The sequence below is a fragment of the Protomyctophum parallelum genome (assembly GCF_964188405.1).
Source record: "Protomyctophum parallelum genome assembly, chromosome: 2".
Taxonomy (NCBI): domain Eukaryota; kingdom Metazoa; phylum Chordata; class Actinopteri; order Myctophiformes; family Myctophidae; genus Protomyctophum; species Protomyctophum parallelum.
In genome coordinates this window covers 33143447-33160421 of record NC_139699.1, presented here as the reverse complement: position 1 = coordinate 33160421, position 16975 = coordinate 33143447, and the positions used below count along the sequence as shown (strand labels likewise).

General features: G+C 43.0%; 1 protein-coding gene across 2 annotated transcripts in view; it reads left to right on the top strand.

Annotated features, from left to right (window-relative positions):
• The window catches only part of uacab (uveal autoantigen with coiled-coil domains and ankyrin repeats b), a 48774-nt gene extending 32471 nt beyond the window's left edge, over positions 1–16303 (top strand). For both annotated transcript variants that reach the window (XM_083759907.1, XM_083759908.1), the window contains exons 5-18: positions 878–935; positions 1612–1682; positions 1970–2076; positions 4786–4967; positions 5912–5949; positions 6710–6817; positions 7388–7420; positions 7684–7776; positions 8966–8996; positions 9117–9166; positions 9849–12524; positions 12735–12887; positions 13227–13292; positions 14256–16303. In XM_083759907.1, the coding sequence (XP_083616033.1) occupies positions 878–935; positions 1612–1682; positions 1970–2076; positions 4786–4967; positions 5912–5949; positions 6710–6817; positions 7388–7420; positions 7684–7776; positions 8966–8996; positions 9117–9166; positions 9849–12524; positions 12735–12887; positions 13227–13292; positions 14256–14327 (3738 nt within the window). In that variant the 3' untranslated portion in view covers positions 14328–16303. The remainder of the gene's footprint in view (positions 1–877; positions 936–1611; positions 1683–1969; positions 2077–4785; positions 4968–5911; positions 5950–6709; positions 6818–7387; positions 7421–7683; positions 7777–8965; positions 8997–9116; positions 9167–9848; positions 12525–12734; positions 12888–13226; positions 13293–14255) is intronic.
• The last annotated feature ends 672 nt before the right edge of the window (positions 16304–16975 follow it).

The following is a 16975-nucleotide window of genomic DNA, read 5'->3' as shown; positions in this document are numbered from 1 at the left end:
TGCCTCACGGCTCAGACAGCCGAGCCAACATATGATCATTCAACACCAGGTCCTGTTGAGTCACAGAGCGGATTTATGTGTTTACAGTGATAGGCTATCTCGACAACATTGTGCCCTCACAGCGTGGCTTCCCCCTTCCCCTCCCCCCAACCCTGGTATGGCAACCACCTAATAGAGGTGGGGGTGAGGTTGGGGGGGCTGTTGGTGGTGTTGACAAGCTCGCCCTCCTGCAAACCTGTCGTCCATTCTAGGTGCCGTCATCACGCTGCAGATAGCAGCCGGCCACCTAACCCCCCCCCCCCCCTCCCAAAACAACCCCCAACTCCTTCTGACAACCTGAACCCTTGAGGTATAGGATTTCTTCCCTTTACGCTACTGCCCCCTACCCCCCTTGTCATTTGACCGTGCTGCTCGCTTTTGGACCTTGTTGCTGGAGAGAGAAAGGTTTTTTATAGTGGGGGCCCCGAGCTACAGTAGCTTGCCCAGAAGCTAGCTCAGGCTACATATACATAAGGCATTGAGTCCTCAAAGCGTTCATTGCGAGCCCTCATCGCCGTGGTAGTAAAGTGTCATTTGGTGAGTGACAGGTGTATGGGGAGATATCGTGGCGTTATAATGGACCCTCTAGCCTGACTTGACCTGTCTGTTGTTGGGCCTCACATTCACAGCCGCCACCGCAGTTGTACCACTTTAACAGTTTTCTCCACAGCTGTGAAAGATGTCAACCAGAAATGTTATTCTGTTCAGTGCTTGAGTCAAATCTAAGTTACAAGCCTTGTTCATGATTGTTTATTTTAGTCGTTATTTGGTATGCATGAACAACTTTGCAAACTTTGCAAGCTTTTTCAGAAACTCTCTTTCTCATGTCTTTCCACAGCACAATTGTCCCGTTGGAAATGTTGATCTACAGGGGAGGACAGCTCTGCATGATGCTGGTAAGAAAACTCATGTCTCTTCTCCACAATTACCCTCTTAATACCCGCCAATTTAAGAGGGTGCCAACAGCACATTGCCAGAAAAGGTAAACAAGGAAGTGAATGTTCTTGTGCATCTCCGTGGTAAAGGGTCTTACTTCATCTTCCAAACCAATTCGACCATTGATTTCTGCAAGGTACGCAAAGGGAAACCGTTTGTTTTGAAGTCACATTTACGCCACGTTTGTCTTGCGACACACCGGTTCACACGCACAAAGCATACATTGACCAAGGCTTTCTTACCTTTTTTGTAGTCCCCCACCAATAATTCATAATGTAAATGGTATCCCAAGCAGCACACTTTACTACTTATTTCGATGCAAATAAGTGAATTAGCACAAAAACCCAACCCCCATTGAGGGCTTATATTGGGGGATATAGCCAATAATGCACTTTTGCACAAAATAACACCTGGACCTCTTTGGTGGGGACGTAACAACTACAAATAAAGGTAAGAAAGCCTTCTAGCATGGAATTCTCCTTTAACTCTTGGAATTAAATGTAATCTCCCAACAAAGTCGATGCTTGCCCTATAATTTGTTGCAGATATTGAGGCCGTGCACATTCTCATGTCATGGATGTGATGTTGCTAAATGGGGTGAAATGATCAAAGTTGTTGTGCTCTTGTTTTCTACAGTCATGGCCGGATGCTCCTCCAGTGTGAAGCTGCTCTGCGACAGTGGAGCTTCTGTGAACGCCACTGATTTTGTGAGTACTGTCATTGTCTCGCGTTTGTGTGAATTTGCAAATTATTGTGTATTCCGTGTTACTTTTATTGTAATAGCAGTTGTAGTTATTGTAACTGTTGTAGTTGTAGTTACGGTTGACACTGTTGACACAAGTGTTTTTCTTCACACGTTGTGAAAAGAGATTGATTAATTCAAAGTAAATATTGACTGTGGAGGCTAAATGCATGACTGCTTTACTGTTTTTGGTATTTTGAGTGGTGAAGATTGTGAGGCTGCTGATGGTGTTTATGTGTACTTGTTTTCCAGGATGGGAGGACCCCTCTGGTGCTGGCCACCCAGATGTGCCATCCACGCATCTGCCAGCTGCTGCTGGAGCGAGGGGCAGACATCACCTCCTGTGACAAACAAAACAAGTAAAGAAAATCACATTATGGCACCTAGATGTTTCAGTGAACTCGGTGAAAGTGATTATGCCTTGTGTGTTCAGATCAAAGTTTTGGCGATGAGACCAAATGTTTGTAAGCACAAAATGTATACTATGGTGTCACATGCTCACCAGCTCAGTGGCCTTGTGGTTAGAGTGTCCGCCCTGAGACTGGGAGGTTGGGGTTCAATCCCCAGCCGGGTCATACCAAAGACTGTAAAAATGGGACCCAATGCCTCCCTGCTTGACACTCAGCATCAAGGGTTGGATTGGGGGTAAGACCCTGCGACATACTAGCGTCATGTCCAGGGGGTGTACTTGTACATCAAGCTGCCTCACGCTACAGAAACAGGAGATAGGCTCCTGCCCTATGGGCCTCATGGCTCGGCAAGGCTACTTACTTACTGTCACATGCTGAAAATAGTGTTGTGATGTGTTCTTGTCTTCTTGAGTTATAAAAATATCAACCATAATATTACTAACTATTACATAATGTGTAACATTCCAAGTAATTTTAGAGCTTAATGTCAAAACTGCCTGCACAGGGTCAGAGGGTTTAAACACAATCAGCCCCAGGATTTCTTTCAAAATAGCAGCCCGGGGTGCCACTCAGATATGGCAGCTTTTACTCTGAAAGCCGTACGATAAAGTAGCTGAATAATCCCTCCCTCGCGTTCATATTTTGAACGAGAGACATGTTGAAGTGAGAAATAAAGAGCTTAGTATATCCATTTGGTCAAAACCAGAGAGCTTCCTAGATTAGGATACGAGGCATTCTTTCTGAGCCGTATACAGGGAAGTGAACGGCAACGAACTTACGCGAACAGCAGGGAATATGGTGCAGCAGGGAATATCACGTCCTCGCAATCGGTAAATTGAACACAGAGTGAGAAAGAAAGTGTTATGTGTGCACCACTGTCCAAGACGTTTCCACCGATGTGCCACACACAAAGTTCACAACACTCACAGATCTGCTATTTTCACCAAATGTTTGCTTATGCCCAGAAAAGGATGCTATAGTTAATTTTACCGTTCATTTTAGACCAGCTGCCATGTTACTTTCCCCTTAAAACCGGCTGCCAATGGCAGCATTACTTTATCTCTGAAGCCGGGAATGCATGCACGTCTCCTTGTAGTTGTCTCCACCAGGCCGAAGGCATGGGGGGAGAGTATGTTTTGCACTCCGTCCGTCCGTGTGTCCGTCCGTGTGTCCGTCCGTCCGTGTGTCCGTGAGCAGCTAATCTCGGCCACTGTTAACCCGGTCGATGCCACATTTTGCACACACACTCTCTGGATGCCAACGATGAACCTCTGCCCCAAACTTTCCAGAACGGCCTGTTATAGCGCCACCAGGAGGCCGCTTTGTGCAAAACACGTTTTTGCACAGTACACCTACAGATTTTGTCCAAACATCACGCAAATTGGTACACAGTCTCTCTAGAGCCATTCAACGAAACGGGTCTTTCAGATTTCTCACACTCCATCCTCATTGGTTAACATTGGCTTCCAAAGTTCACAGGAGTGCTCAGTTTCAAACAAAATGCTGCAAATCATGAACACATCGCGTGATTTCCCTAAAATTGTGCACCCACATTCCCACTAGGCCGAGGACGAAATGCCACATGAACAATTTCAACTCAGCCTCAAGGTGGCGCTATAACTGGCCGAAAAGTGTTTTTACCTCTAACTGCACGGATCTGTGGATAACTTTGTATGCCAACTCCCTAGAGGCCAAGGAAAAACCTTTGTCTGGAATTTTTCACATCTGCTCTTTATAGCGCCACCAGGAGGCCGACATATGTAAAACACATTTTCTATTATTACTCCTTCAGATTTTATCCAAATCTTACGCAAATCGGTACACATGATCTCCATAGTCATGTGATCAAGACAGGTTTGTTTGATTTCTCATATTCCATCCTGATTGGCCACGATTGGCTCCTACAGTTTTCAGGAGTAGCCCGCTTTGTACAAATCGCCACAACTCCTCAACGCAGCGTCCCATTGCGATGAAACTGTGCACGCATATTCCCACTAGGCTGAGGAAGAATCCTGGTGGAGACCTGTGCCCAGAAGGGCACTTTTTCTAGTTTTGTAGTCTTTTTCAATTCTATTGTCGAGGATTTCTGAGAAGTCAACATTTAATAATGTCCCTTCTCCATTCTATGATTCTGCCTAAAGGACTTTGGGACTGCTCATCTTTAGTGAGGATTCACATGATTGTCGTGTAATATGTAATCTATTTTACTTCCTTTGTTTGTTTGCTTAGCTATGCCTAGTACTGTTCTCGGCTCTTATCTGACCTAATCAATCAACAGACCTCCATGTGACGTGCAACATCTGTTTCCTAGTTGTAGCTGTGGGCAGGTATAAAAATTAAAATCTATGTTGTTCAATGAGCCATACTGGATTTCCATTGCATTGACAGGTCATGTAAATTTTGGCTCCTTACTCGAGTAAAATCACTCATACTTTTGTCTGAATTTTCGTATTGCCCATTTGTGTATATTATGTTTGAGCACCCAACTACAGATCCTGCATTCACATTATTCTGTGAAGTTTCTCAGAAAGACCTCAGATTTGAGGGTGTCTTTCATAAAACTGCCGTAGGTTTTAAAAGGCCTTTTAAAAATCAGCCTCAGGTCTAAATGGGTTAAGGAAGAGTTGTCTAATATATCCGTCTGTGTGTCGCCCTCAGAACAGCTCTGATCCTGGGCTGCGAGTATGGCTGTAAAGATGCAGTTGAAGTGCTGTTGAAGAACGGTGCTGATGTGTCTGCGGTGGATAGCTTGGGACACGACTCTTACCACTATGCTCGCCTCAACAAGAACCAGGATTTGGTAGCCATGATAAAAACCCACCTCGACAATGCCACCAAAGGTCAGATGTCAACACTCACTAACTTTTGTTAACCACTTAGGTTGTCTTTACACGAGAACGGTGTTCATAGAAAACGCAACAAAGTGAAACCACCTCCCGTTTTTACCAGTTTTGCCGTGTAAACAGGCAAAACGGCGAATCCGCAAAACCTGTGACATCATGGCTCACGTTGGCTCACAACGCATATGTTTATTACATTGATGTAGAGCCATATATGATATAATGGAGTTCCTACAATGAACAAGCCAGCTCCCTCCTCGCCTACAAAGCGCCGCTCATCAGCGATGGTGAATGTAAAACCATGATGTAAATAAGCAGCATTTATGTAGCCTAATGTGTTATAAAATATATAACCATCCCATGGCACGCTCTGCCTGCATGCTCTGGGGCCTGTGTGTCACCTCGATGCGTTATAGAAAGCGATGCGATGGCCACAACCCTGTTGTGTTCTGGAAGCGTCATTCAAAACCCTGATAGGGTTGCGTGAAGGCAGTGCTATTTGGCAGCCTGTTACCGCCACCTAGCGACATTATAGCGTTTTCATAAAAACTGAGAATGCAACGGGACTTTGCCGTTTTATCTGGAGATGGTTGCCGTCTAAAAGAGGCCTTAAACCCTTTATATTATGTTGAACGAGGTCCCCCAAGCGTCTATACATTGCCCCTAAAAAAAAAATCCCACTACACGAAATGTCTTTGCTGAAAATAGTTGATTTGCAAGGACACAATCGGCTAAGTAATAGATTTTAGGATGACGTTCACAGCTATTATGACATGCTCAGAATACGGATGTTTGTGTTCTTGTGGTTAAAACGGTGTCTTCATCTCCAGCGTTGATGCATTCACTGTGTACAGTGTGTTTTATCGTGTCCTGCGAGTGTTTCTAACCATTGTTGTTCTCACGAATGTTGAATCTAAGCTTTCATTCTTTTTTTATCTTTACAGAGAAAGATTCTGCAAAGCTGGAACAGAGAAGGCGTCAGGTAACCCAACAGCTTCCACATGTCTAATCCTTCTATATTCCATAGTGCGTGTACTAGTGAGTAAGGAGCATGGACCCCATGCAGTTTGCTTATCATGGTTGGACACACCTCAAGAAAATCTTTGACTGTCAGTCTATTGTGCATTACTGCCCTCTAGTGATTATAGTCAGTAACTGTTGAGAGCCTTGTATAGCAATTGGATGTGTTTCTAAATGGTTGGCAATAATGGATTGATCACAGCACTCAAGTGAGCTGTTGGAGGCAGTGAAGGCTAAAGGATCAGATCATTAATGTGAGTTCCATTACCATGTAGGATTTCTTCCAGTAAGCCTCAAACCAGAATTAAGAAAGCTCTGTGTTTGATATGCAAGTCCAAATGCATAGCCACCAATAATATTATGTGACAAACTCTAAAGCTGACCTGATCCATCAAACATCCCTTGATTCTGTGATAAATCATCATTAGACATTGATGAACGTTATGTGTTTGTTTCCCCCCCTTTTCCCCTCACTGTATATGTGACTATATATAACTATATAGAAGTGTCTATTTGTACGTCTCTAAATGTTTTGATGAATTGAACAAAGTGGACCCTGTTGTAAACAAGTGTAATGCTTAATTGGGTCGTCCACTCACAGTTAACAGTCTTTGTATTGAGTTTGTGCTTGAAATGTACTGTAATTCTGCAAACTGTTAATAAATATTTCAATCAATCAAAGTACATGTAATGATGATGTATGTGTTGTGTGTGTGATTCAGGACCTAGAGAGGCAGAATGAGAGTCAGCAGGAGAGTCTGAGGAAATTCCACCAGGAGCAGAGGCTTCTGCTGGACAAGGTCACCATACTGCAGCACCAGCTCTCACAGGTATATACACAAAATACAATGGGATTTATTAATGTTTCTTTGTTTTGTTTTTGTAATGTATTGTTGCCCCCTGCCCCCCCTTCCACAAAAGGACCACAATGGAAACAAGCCTGCAGGCTTTCTTGTGTTCTTATCCCTTTTAATTCATTTTCAATAAACTAATCAATCAAAGAAATACAGTACAGAACACACAACACCTACCTTTCACTCAACCAGTCGGACTTACCTTGTATGGAGACCTCAGCCAGTTTACCATGCCTTACACATTTTCAAAATGTGAAAAATGAAATACAATTGTCATAAACATAGTCCCATATAATCAAATAAACGTATCAACGATTGGTAAATAATAGAGGAACAATTTGGGAGGCGGCAGGCATGGGGTTATTTGATTTGAAAAGCAACCTTTTAGCCAAGTAGGCATTCCCAAAATGGTATTACATTGGCATCCCTATGGAGCACTGTCTAAGGTCATTGAAAACAGGAAGATGTACTTTTGGCAACAGAATACAGTAGATATATGTGAATAACATCTGATAACACGGCTCTGATGTTCTTGTTCCCCTGCAGGAAAAAATAACAGTGGAAGACATTCACAAGGAGGTACAGTACTAGCAAAGCATGAAGCCCTTACATTAATAGATTACATGTCAGGACATTATTCCGTTTCTGTTACTTGTTTGCGGAAAGGAATATGATTCCACAAACCATGGTCAAAACATATACAATAACTTTACAGTATACCAAGTTGAATATAGTCATTTCAACCCCTTAATGTAGCATGGAAACCTAGTGTTTCTACTGTTTACAACTATAAAACTACAAAAAAACAATACTACTTTGTGTGTTTTGTTTTACCGAATCAGAGGGAACAGCTCAAAGTCTTACTTGGTGCCAAAGAGAGAGAGGAGGGGACGCGAGGCCTGGAAACGGTCAAGGTCCAGCTCCGGAGCACCTTGGTCAGTATAAACATTAACATTCTGAGATGAGGTCTGTGGGGATTTGGTGTTCAGACCTCATATGTTTATTTGAGGGGCGCTAGCCCCTCCTATGCCCAGCTTTGTGTGTCTGTGTGTGCCCCATATCGATGATTTTATTGGCTGAGCAATATATATATACCCCATAGCGATGATTTGATTGGCTGAGCACGGAATGTGATGTATGATGATAAGATGCCTATCGACGTGAAACTTACACACACTCCCAATAGGCCAAGGAAGAACATCTACCCCAAATGTACTGTATCAAACAGGCCACTTAATGTTTTGGCCTATACATCTTGGACCGTAGTTTGTACAATCAATATTTTGTTCCCCTAGTGTCCTTGAATCATGATCTTGTTTTCATCAAAACACACTTTTTGCTACTACTTCTATGGACTCACATTATGTGTATCAAGATGTAGCAGTAAAAAATGGGAATGGGAATTCCATTCCCATTCACATTTTGTAAAAATACCACAACAAATAAAATAATCGATCTTCCCCATATTTGAATCACTCATTGAGGAGAATTTAATCAGCATAGAGCCAAAAGCTATTTCACTTCCACCCATATAGGACACCACAATTGCTACAAATGTCACTGCTTGTTATGTCTATATGTATGTCACTGTCTATTTGCAGCTTTGGCAATACTTTATATCGTAAATAAACACCATTTTCCCATCAATGGCTATTTTCTTTTGGTTTGGTGTTTTCTAAATTTTCAAGTCAATAAAACATCACTAAACGACGAAACGTACCAGAATAACTGAAACATTACTGAAACAACATTGTGCACTTAAGAAGTCATTGACTTTTGAATTTTGTTCGTAAATTGATCTACTCTCAGCTACTTCAAATCAATGTACTCTTTAAAATGTATATAGCTTTGACAAAAAATAATCACACAATCATATTTAGCAGACTGGCTTACCTTTATCAAACAATGTTTGAGTCTGAAAGTAGATTTTCATAACCTACTGAAATAAATGGAATCCAATGGTTTCCTTGAAAATCAAACAAAGTATGGTATGCTTTGCAAAGTTATGTCAAGAATGCAGTCAGACATCATAGTAAATGGGCCAAACATACAAGAAAACTAGTTGAATAATATGCATGTTACTTACAGTAGTTTAGTCAACTCAATATATTTTTGTGTTCACAGGGGGATTATGCTGGACAATCTGTAATCAAAGGTGAGCTTTGTTTAATTACGAATTCAGTTGCAAGATTACAGATTATCATGTCTCAACGGCAACACCATTAGAAAAAGTTAATTTGACAATAATGATGCTTTGCACTTGTCTCTTTTGCAGGCAAAGAGAACATTCTGGTCAAGCAGTCTCACAGCTTGGATTCTGATAAAGTAAGCATCTTGGTGGCTCAGTTTCATGTGGTTTACAAATTAAAAAAAATACACTGTAAATGTGTGTTAGTGATTCTGTCAGCTTCAGTGTGCTTATAGCAAGAGCTTTTATAATAATTCTGATGAAATCACTATCTGAAACAAAAGGTTAATCTCAGCCCTTCAGCAAAATAAAAATCACACCCGTGTGAAGTGAGGGGCGCTAATATATTACAGTCTAACTCATGTTGATTAGGTGATGTAATGGTGATGTAAAACAAACGGTGCAAACACAAACATTAAAGGCCATTAACAATAAAGAGACAATATGACGTAAATGACACATTATGACATACATTTTCCCTTCATTGTCAATGGCGTTTACAAAACAAACATTGAACTAAAGACAAACATTAAACAAAATTCAAGTATCTTGAGAACCAACCGACTTCGAACTCGGCACGGGCGTTGCCATCTACCCAGGGAGTTCTGTGTCAAGTCGGTCGGATAGGCGGGTGTCCAGAACCACCTATCTGGCCAATACACCCATACAGAACCACTGATCCGACTGCTATGGCCACGGAACGATATAAGTTGTAAATGCATTCCCCACCCAGTTATGCAATACCCGTTGTACCCGCCTCGAGATTTTGTAGATTTATTGTAAGATGAATATTTAATGAAGTGTTTTTACTTCTTGTAGCTGCTCCAGAATCCCAGCACATCACGTTCCATGTCTAGACCCTTAGAGTTGGGCCAAGCACACAGTGTGGGCTGGGACCTGCCTGAGATGGATGCCCTCCGACGAGAGCTTGACGCAGTGAGGAGAAGGCAGCAGGCAGCTGAGGATGAGACTGCACGGCTTCAAGCACTTCTCTCCTGCAAGAATAAGGAGTGCCAAGAGTTGTTCCAGAGCCGAGACACCATCCAGAAGCAGGCTGATCAGCAGGTGCAAGAACTAGAGGATGCCTTGGGCGATGTCCAGAAGAGAATGCTGGATTCTGAGTGTAAAGTCAAGCAGCTGCAGGCACATGTGGTGACAGTCAAGGAGCACTTGGGAGGCATAGCAGCTGAAGAACTCCGTAGCCAGCTGCGAGATGTGAAGGGTAAATATGAAGGAGCTTCAGCTGAAGTGGGTCGTGTACGCAACCGCCTCAAACAGAGCGAGAAAGCCTTGGAGGAGTACAAGAGCAGTGAAGGTCAGCTGGCGGCTGATGTCGAAAGGCTCAGCCAGGATATGAGCGCTGTAACAGCCGAAAGGGATGAGCTGGCAGAGGCCTTGTTAGAGATGGAAGCCCAGCTGAAGGAGACGGGGACTACTAAACAGGTCGCCACAGTGCCAGCTGAGAAGTTTGACAACATGAAGAACCTGCTGTCCAACGCAGTGGACGAGAAGGAGCGCCAGCTAGCCGAGCTGAGGGAAGACTATGATCGTGTGCTAGAGGAGATAGCCGAGCTTCACCGTGAGGTCGACAACCCGTCATCCCAAGGGTCCGTATCTGCCGAGGAGCACCAGAAGATCAGGGCCACTCTGGAGGAGCACAACGCCTCGCTGAAAAGGAGACTCGCTGACGTGACCGCCAAGAGTCAGGCGCTGATCCAGGAGGTCGAGGAGAGCGAGGAAGAGAGGGAAATTCTCCGGGAGCAGCTGGATGAACTCAACAGTAGGATCGAGGCAGAGTTTATACCCATCAGGGACCATGAGGACGCTGGGAGGACTATGGTGAAAGCCATGGAGGAACTGGAGGACAAACTCGTAGAAGCCAGTGAACGGTATGGCAAAGCAGAAGCAGAGATCCAGCAGCTTCACACTGAGAACAGCTCACTGAGTGAGAAAATGACCGGTCTCCAGAGTGCCAACATGACGCAGAAGTCTGAAATGGATGATCTGATGTCTCAAAACGCTGAGCTGCTACAGGAACTGGAAGTGCTGCAGAAGAAATGTGAAGAAAGAGAAAATGAATTGGTATGTGTCTCGGTGCAGAGTGAGTCTATGAAACAGAGCCTTGAGGGAGACTACGTACCCAGAAACCTGCACGAACACATGAAGATGGAGCTGAGCGCTGCTTTGGAGAAGGCAGAGGCCGAGATGTTGAAGTTGGAAACCAAGGAGAAAGAAGGCGGGGAAGAGATGAGAAATGTGAAAGACGGAAGTGACAAGTTGAAGGAAAAGTTGAAGAAAGTTATGTCGGAGGTGGAAAAGGACTACGTGAGCTTAAAAGTCCACGAGGCTCTCAGGGAGGAGCTGAGTGCTGCCGCGGCGGATGCAGAAGGCCGTGTGAAGGAGGTGTCCGCGATGTATCTGTCAGCTCAAGAGGAAATGGTGAAGCTGAACCATGAGCTGGAGGCTCAGAAAGGAGAACTGGACACTATACACGAGGCCATCCAGGCCAAGTTCATCCCACTGGCAGCCATCGAGGAGAGAGAACGTTCTTACAATGCCAAATTAAAGGACTTGACAGGAAAGGTGTTAGACATGGAAGAGAAATGCAACAGGGAGAAGTCTGTTGGAGAGCACCACAAACAGGACAAGGAAAAACTCGAGATTGAGATGGAGTCTCTTCGAATGAGATTAGAAGCTGCATCTGTTACTAGTGAACAACACAAGGAAGTGGAAGTGAACTACAAGGGCAAAATGGAGGACCTGACCATTAAGTTGAGTGACCTAGAGCAACAGCACAAGCAGGTGACTGTCCACAGAAATGAGCTTGTAGAGCAGAATGCCAGCTACATTGCAGAGAGGCAAAACCTCCAACAACGCCTTGAATCAAAGGTTGCCCAGCTAGAAAACTATGAGAGTGAGCTCAGAACCCTCAGAGACACTGTGCACCAAACTCAGACTGAATGTAAAAAATCAAAGGAAGAGACCCAAAGGGCTTCCACCTTGCAAAAGGAGCTCCAGGAGCGTTTGGGAGGTCAGGCTACCCTCCTCCAGCAGCACGCCCAGACCAAGGGAGCCCTAGAGGCTGAAGTGGCCAAACTCCACCTGGCCCTCCGCGAAGAGGAGGAGACCAACGCTCAGAGGGCCGACGACATCACAGCCCTGCAGTCGGAGCTGCTCCGAGCTACACAGGCTCTTGAAGAGCTCCGTGGCAAGGAAGACCAAATGAACCAGCTGAAGTCAGAGAAGCAGCGACTAGAAGAGGAAGTCGCTGACCTCGGCAACAAACTGTTGGGGCTGTCTGGACAGTGTGACCAGGCGAGGGAGGCGGAGTCCAGGGCCAGAGCAGAAAGGGACACTGTGCAGCAGAAAGGCCAGGCCATCGAGAGAGAAACCAGGGATCTGAAGGAGAGGTGTGACCATTCACTGAGCACCATCGGAAATCTGCAACAGAGGATCCAGATGTCAGCTGAGCAGACTGAAGTCAAGGACAAGAAGGTGGGTAGTAAACTCAACATCCAAGGGTGTGTGGTACCACTCGCCAACATTAAAACCAGTTGATTTTGGCCAGAAATGGGAAGGGTTTCATTCTGGGATGGCGCGTCCAAATCCTTCTTTGCTATTTATATCCAGTTTTGGCAATAACTGAACATTTTAAGCAGTAGTAGTGTATTAATAGCAGTGTTAACGGTTGTGTGTTTTTCTCAGATCACAGAGTTGCTGACAGACATCGAGCGTTTAAAGCAGGCTCTGAACGGTTTGTCCCAGCTGGCATATGCAGGCAATGCCCCCAACAAGAGACAGACGCTGCATGTGGATACACTCCAAGCCCAAATCAAAACCCTCCAGCAACAGCTGGCTGTAAGTAGGCACATAATACACATTGATATAATGTCTGGAAGAACTCTGGTGGAAGATATTATTTCGTTGTTGTCTGGCAGAAACCTTGCATCTAAAAAACAATTCTTCATATATTAATGCCCTACTTTGTCCATACTACAGTGTCACACAAAAGGTACAAAACTTGTCTACAAGCTCACAACCATTTCCTGGAAATTAACAGTTTTGGACATACAAGGTTTCCACCTGACGGCAACGATATGACTGTATCTGAAGCTTCTGTCATATCAGCACAATGACCAAAGTTCCAGAAGAATAAATGTATTTCTCCATTTCCTTTCTTCTGTTCTCTGCTGTAAGGATGCTGAGAGGCAACACAGGGACGTGGTTTCAATTTATCGAACTCATCTTCTCAGTGCAGCACAGGTATGTTACCCTGAGTCATGACAATTAAGGTTTTGGCTTGTGTGAAATACTGAATTATTATTATTATAAGTAATCACTTTCTGGTCTGTCTCTCTCTATTGAACATATATTTTGAAATGTGGCTTGTGTCACTATATGACAATGCTTTTAACCAGACTGTTCAGGGTTTCCTCCAGAAAATGCTTAGTCTAGAATCTAGACTAAGCATCTAGACTCTAAATGGTAACTACCGGAGAAGAGTGTACGATATTCATGGAAATGATGTCTTACTTTTGTATTTATGCCATATATCCCAAGAACGATACAGTAGCCTGTGTGACTATGGGTTCACACTATTTTCTATTTTAAGTGTAGCAACAGTGAAAACTAAACATTATTCAAAAGAATCAGTCAATGTTGCTCTTATGTTTTCTTTTGACTTGAATGTGCACTTTTTATTTTTAAGTCCCCTAAACATTGCTCACAAAATGACTGATTGTAGAATAAAAGGACATTAGTTAAGTAGCCTACTGCCATTTTGAATCTGGCACAAGGAGCCGACATAAATATAAAGCTTTTCATACGGAAGGCTTTATAAGCTGCTTGCTGCATTAAAACAGCAGTGAGTGTTGGTTGGGAGGAGTAGGACCAAGTCTCTGTCCTCCCTAATTGCAGGTGAGCCAGTAGGATACAACAGCAGTGACAACACACACAAATGTGTGTGGAGAGGAATTAATTGGCATAATGACTAAATTGGCGAGAATGGGAAGCTTTCCAATCCATTGCACAATGCACATACTACAATGAAGCTGAACTCAGTGGTATGGTGATATAACTGATACCACCACATTCTCATTTGAGGCCATAAGCATTTGTCGTAGAGAGAAAAGCCTTTCTCACAATGGACAGTTTGCAAGTGCTCTTCTCCTGTGGAATACTGTATAAATGCATTAACCAGTGTCTATTGTTGTGTATCTCCTCTAGGGCCACATGGATGAGGATGTCCAAGCAGCCTTACTACAGATCATCCGCATGAGACAGGAGTTTGTGTGCTAAAGTTTATCCCAGAAAAAACACAGTGCTGCCTGCTGACTCAAATCCACCACACATCCCCTTACTACAGAGCATCCTCGCTGTGGCCCCTGTGGGTGCCACACGTACAGTGTGCGTGCGTGCATGCGTGCGTGCGTGCGTGCATGCGTGTGTGCGTGCGTGTGTGTGTGTGTGTGTGTGTGTGTGTGTGTGTGTGTCGCATCCAGACATGGGTCCATCTTAATAGGGAACGGAGTGTGTGTTGTTGCTAGATGTCAAACTATTTTATACTATAAAGGAAAAGTCAGTTTGTGGGGAAATGATCATTGCATCTATAACATGTTACGTTTTATTTAATTGACCAGAGGAATGTATGATTGCTCATTTCAAAATAATTTTGATTTGTTCAACTACCTACATGCAAGATCTTTCTTCAGTGTTAAATATGTGCAAAGTTCTATTAATTACCATTTAATATCTTTGCCCTCAATTCTCACCAAAACTATTAATTCACATCGTCATTTGACTGTATTAATAAACTGAACGGGATTTATCTGACATTTTGTACATGTACCCCCCTCCCCCCTTTCCTTACTTTTGTTGAACTGAGCTCAAAGAGGTGAAATGGATAGAAATACTGTATAAGCAAAGTCCCCACCCAATGGTCACTCTACACGTTTGTTATACTTAATTGATCAAACCCAGCTAAATGATCCAACTCTGTACCAACTTATTTCATTTCAGCGATTGTCTCAACCCGTTGTGGGCACAGTTATCCTCTTTTTGTCAAAAACTAACTTCCGGTCGCTTTTTCTGTAATGCAAGTGGAAGTCATCTGATAGTCATTTTGGGAGCTCAAGCAAATGACTACTTGATTTAGACATACAGGTATCCTTTATACTTAACTACTCACATAGTATGGTGAAATAGAGACTGTAGAGGGGGTTATGTTGGATTTGAGTCACGTGGTATGTTTATTTTATTTTCTTGAGGGACAAATAGAAACCCTTTGCTGTGTCCTACAGTTTGCAGTGGCGCATTTGTCCTTTTTGTCCAAACCAGTGTCCTCTTGTGGTGAGACTTGGCAGGCCAAGTTCATAATGTGGATGTTGACATGTCTTGCTCAGGGGTGAGCAACTCTTGCTCTGGGAAGCCCAATGTGTATGTCTCTGTTTTTGCCCCAAAACTAACTTGGTGTTGAACATAAGTTTCTCTTGGAACACAATGTACATTAAAGTGTTGCTATACCCGGATTGGTTAGAAGGCATCAGGAATGCAGTTAAGGCCGATTATATATAGTAGTTGACTAGTTGTACATTGTTTGGTGTGAACTTACAGGGAATCCTCTACTATCTGCAATTGTTTTCCTCTTTTTAATACGAGAGGTAATGTGACGTTACCGCTCACTCTTAGAGCAAGAGTTACATACCCCTGAGCCAGCACGTCGTGACTATTCATGGTTTATTCTAGTGGTGTTGTGATTGTTGAGCAAGTCTCTTGTGCCTTTACACTGATATATTTTTTCATAGCTTTGTACTACTTTAAATAAATATACACTATGTGATGATGACTATTATATTCAGCAGGTCTGGAGTAGGAGGGCACAAAACACTTGTTCAGGTTAACATTTAGGATGCCATTTAATAATAATTGACGACATCCCTTTATCTATGTGGATAGGCCACTCTTAAGGTTTACCTATTTGAAGCACTCCCAAAATGTCTTTACCTTACCATGTGAAATGTATTACTAAATGCTTTGAAATGCTAGCCAAATACACTGTTGGCCACAATAAACCTCAGATAACATTGAAAAAGTACACCTGCATTTTCTATAATGTAGACGTTTTGGAATAACATTAATATCTCCCTGTCGCTCCCATTTAACAAATTCCAGTATAAAATCTAATGATAGAAATCTATTTTAAATTGGTTGTTTTCTCTAGCGATGGTATTTGTGTTTGTGAATTAGTGGAGCAAAATTAATAAAAGTGCCTAACATAGAAACTGTTTTTGTTGGCTTTTCTGTTCAGTAATGAATCTATCTATGAATCTATCTAGCTGTAACTTTTTACTTTGAAATAATTTGTAGTTTCTAGTAGAGTTATTTAACTTCAACGCCCAATGCATTCTCAATGGTTTCTAGGTCTAAGTACAGTGTACTTAGACCTAGAAACCCCATTCAAACTTTAATAGGTTCATCTTACGATGGACATGTTTGCCTGACAATGAATCTTTGAAATGTTTCATAGTTTTAGAAATATAGTGCTTTCAAATTTGAGAAATTATGAATGGGGGTCAATGGCAGATTTTGGCACGTCAAAAAATGATGATTTGAACCAGCACCCTCCTACAGAGTGTGTTGGGTTTTAACCAGCACAATTCTACTAGGAATTCTACAGATTTCATCAGATTTATCTGCTGGGCCACTTAGCGGCACACAGTTCAACTGGAATTTCCGGGCTACTTGATGTCAGTGTGGAAAGGAAAACTTCACAGTAAAGAGTTGAGTGGGGTTTGTACCTTAGAGTATATATGATATATAGGTTCCTATATATATACCGGTACTCTAAAGTTTGTACACACAGTCTCCAGGTAATAGTGACAGCACCATAACTCAGGTGACTTACTTGCTACCTGTCACAACAGTCTTCCTTTGCCTGTGAGTTGGAG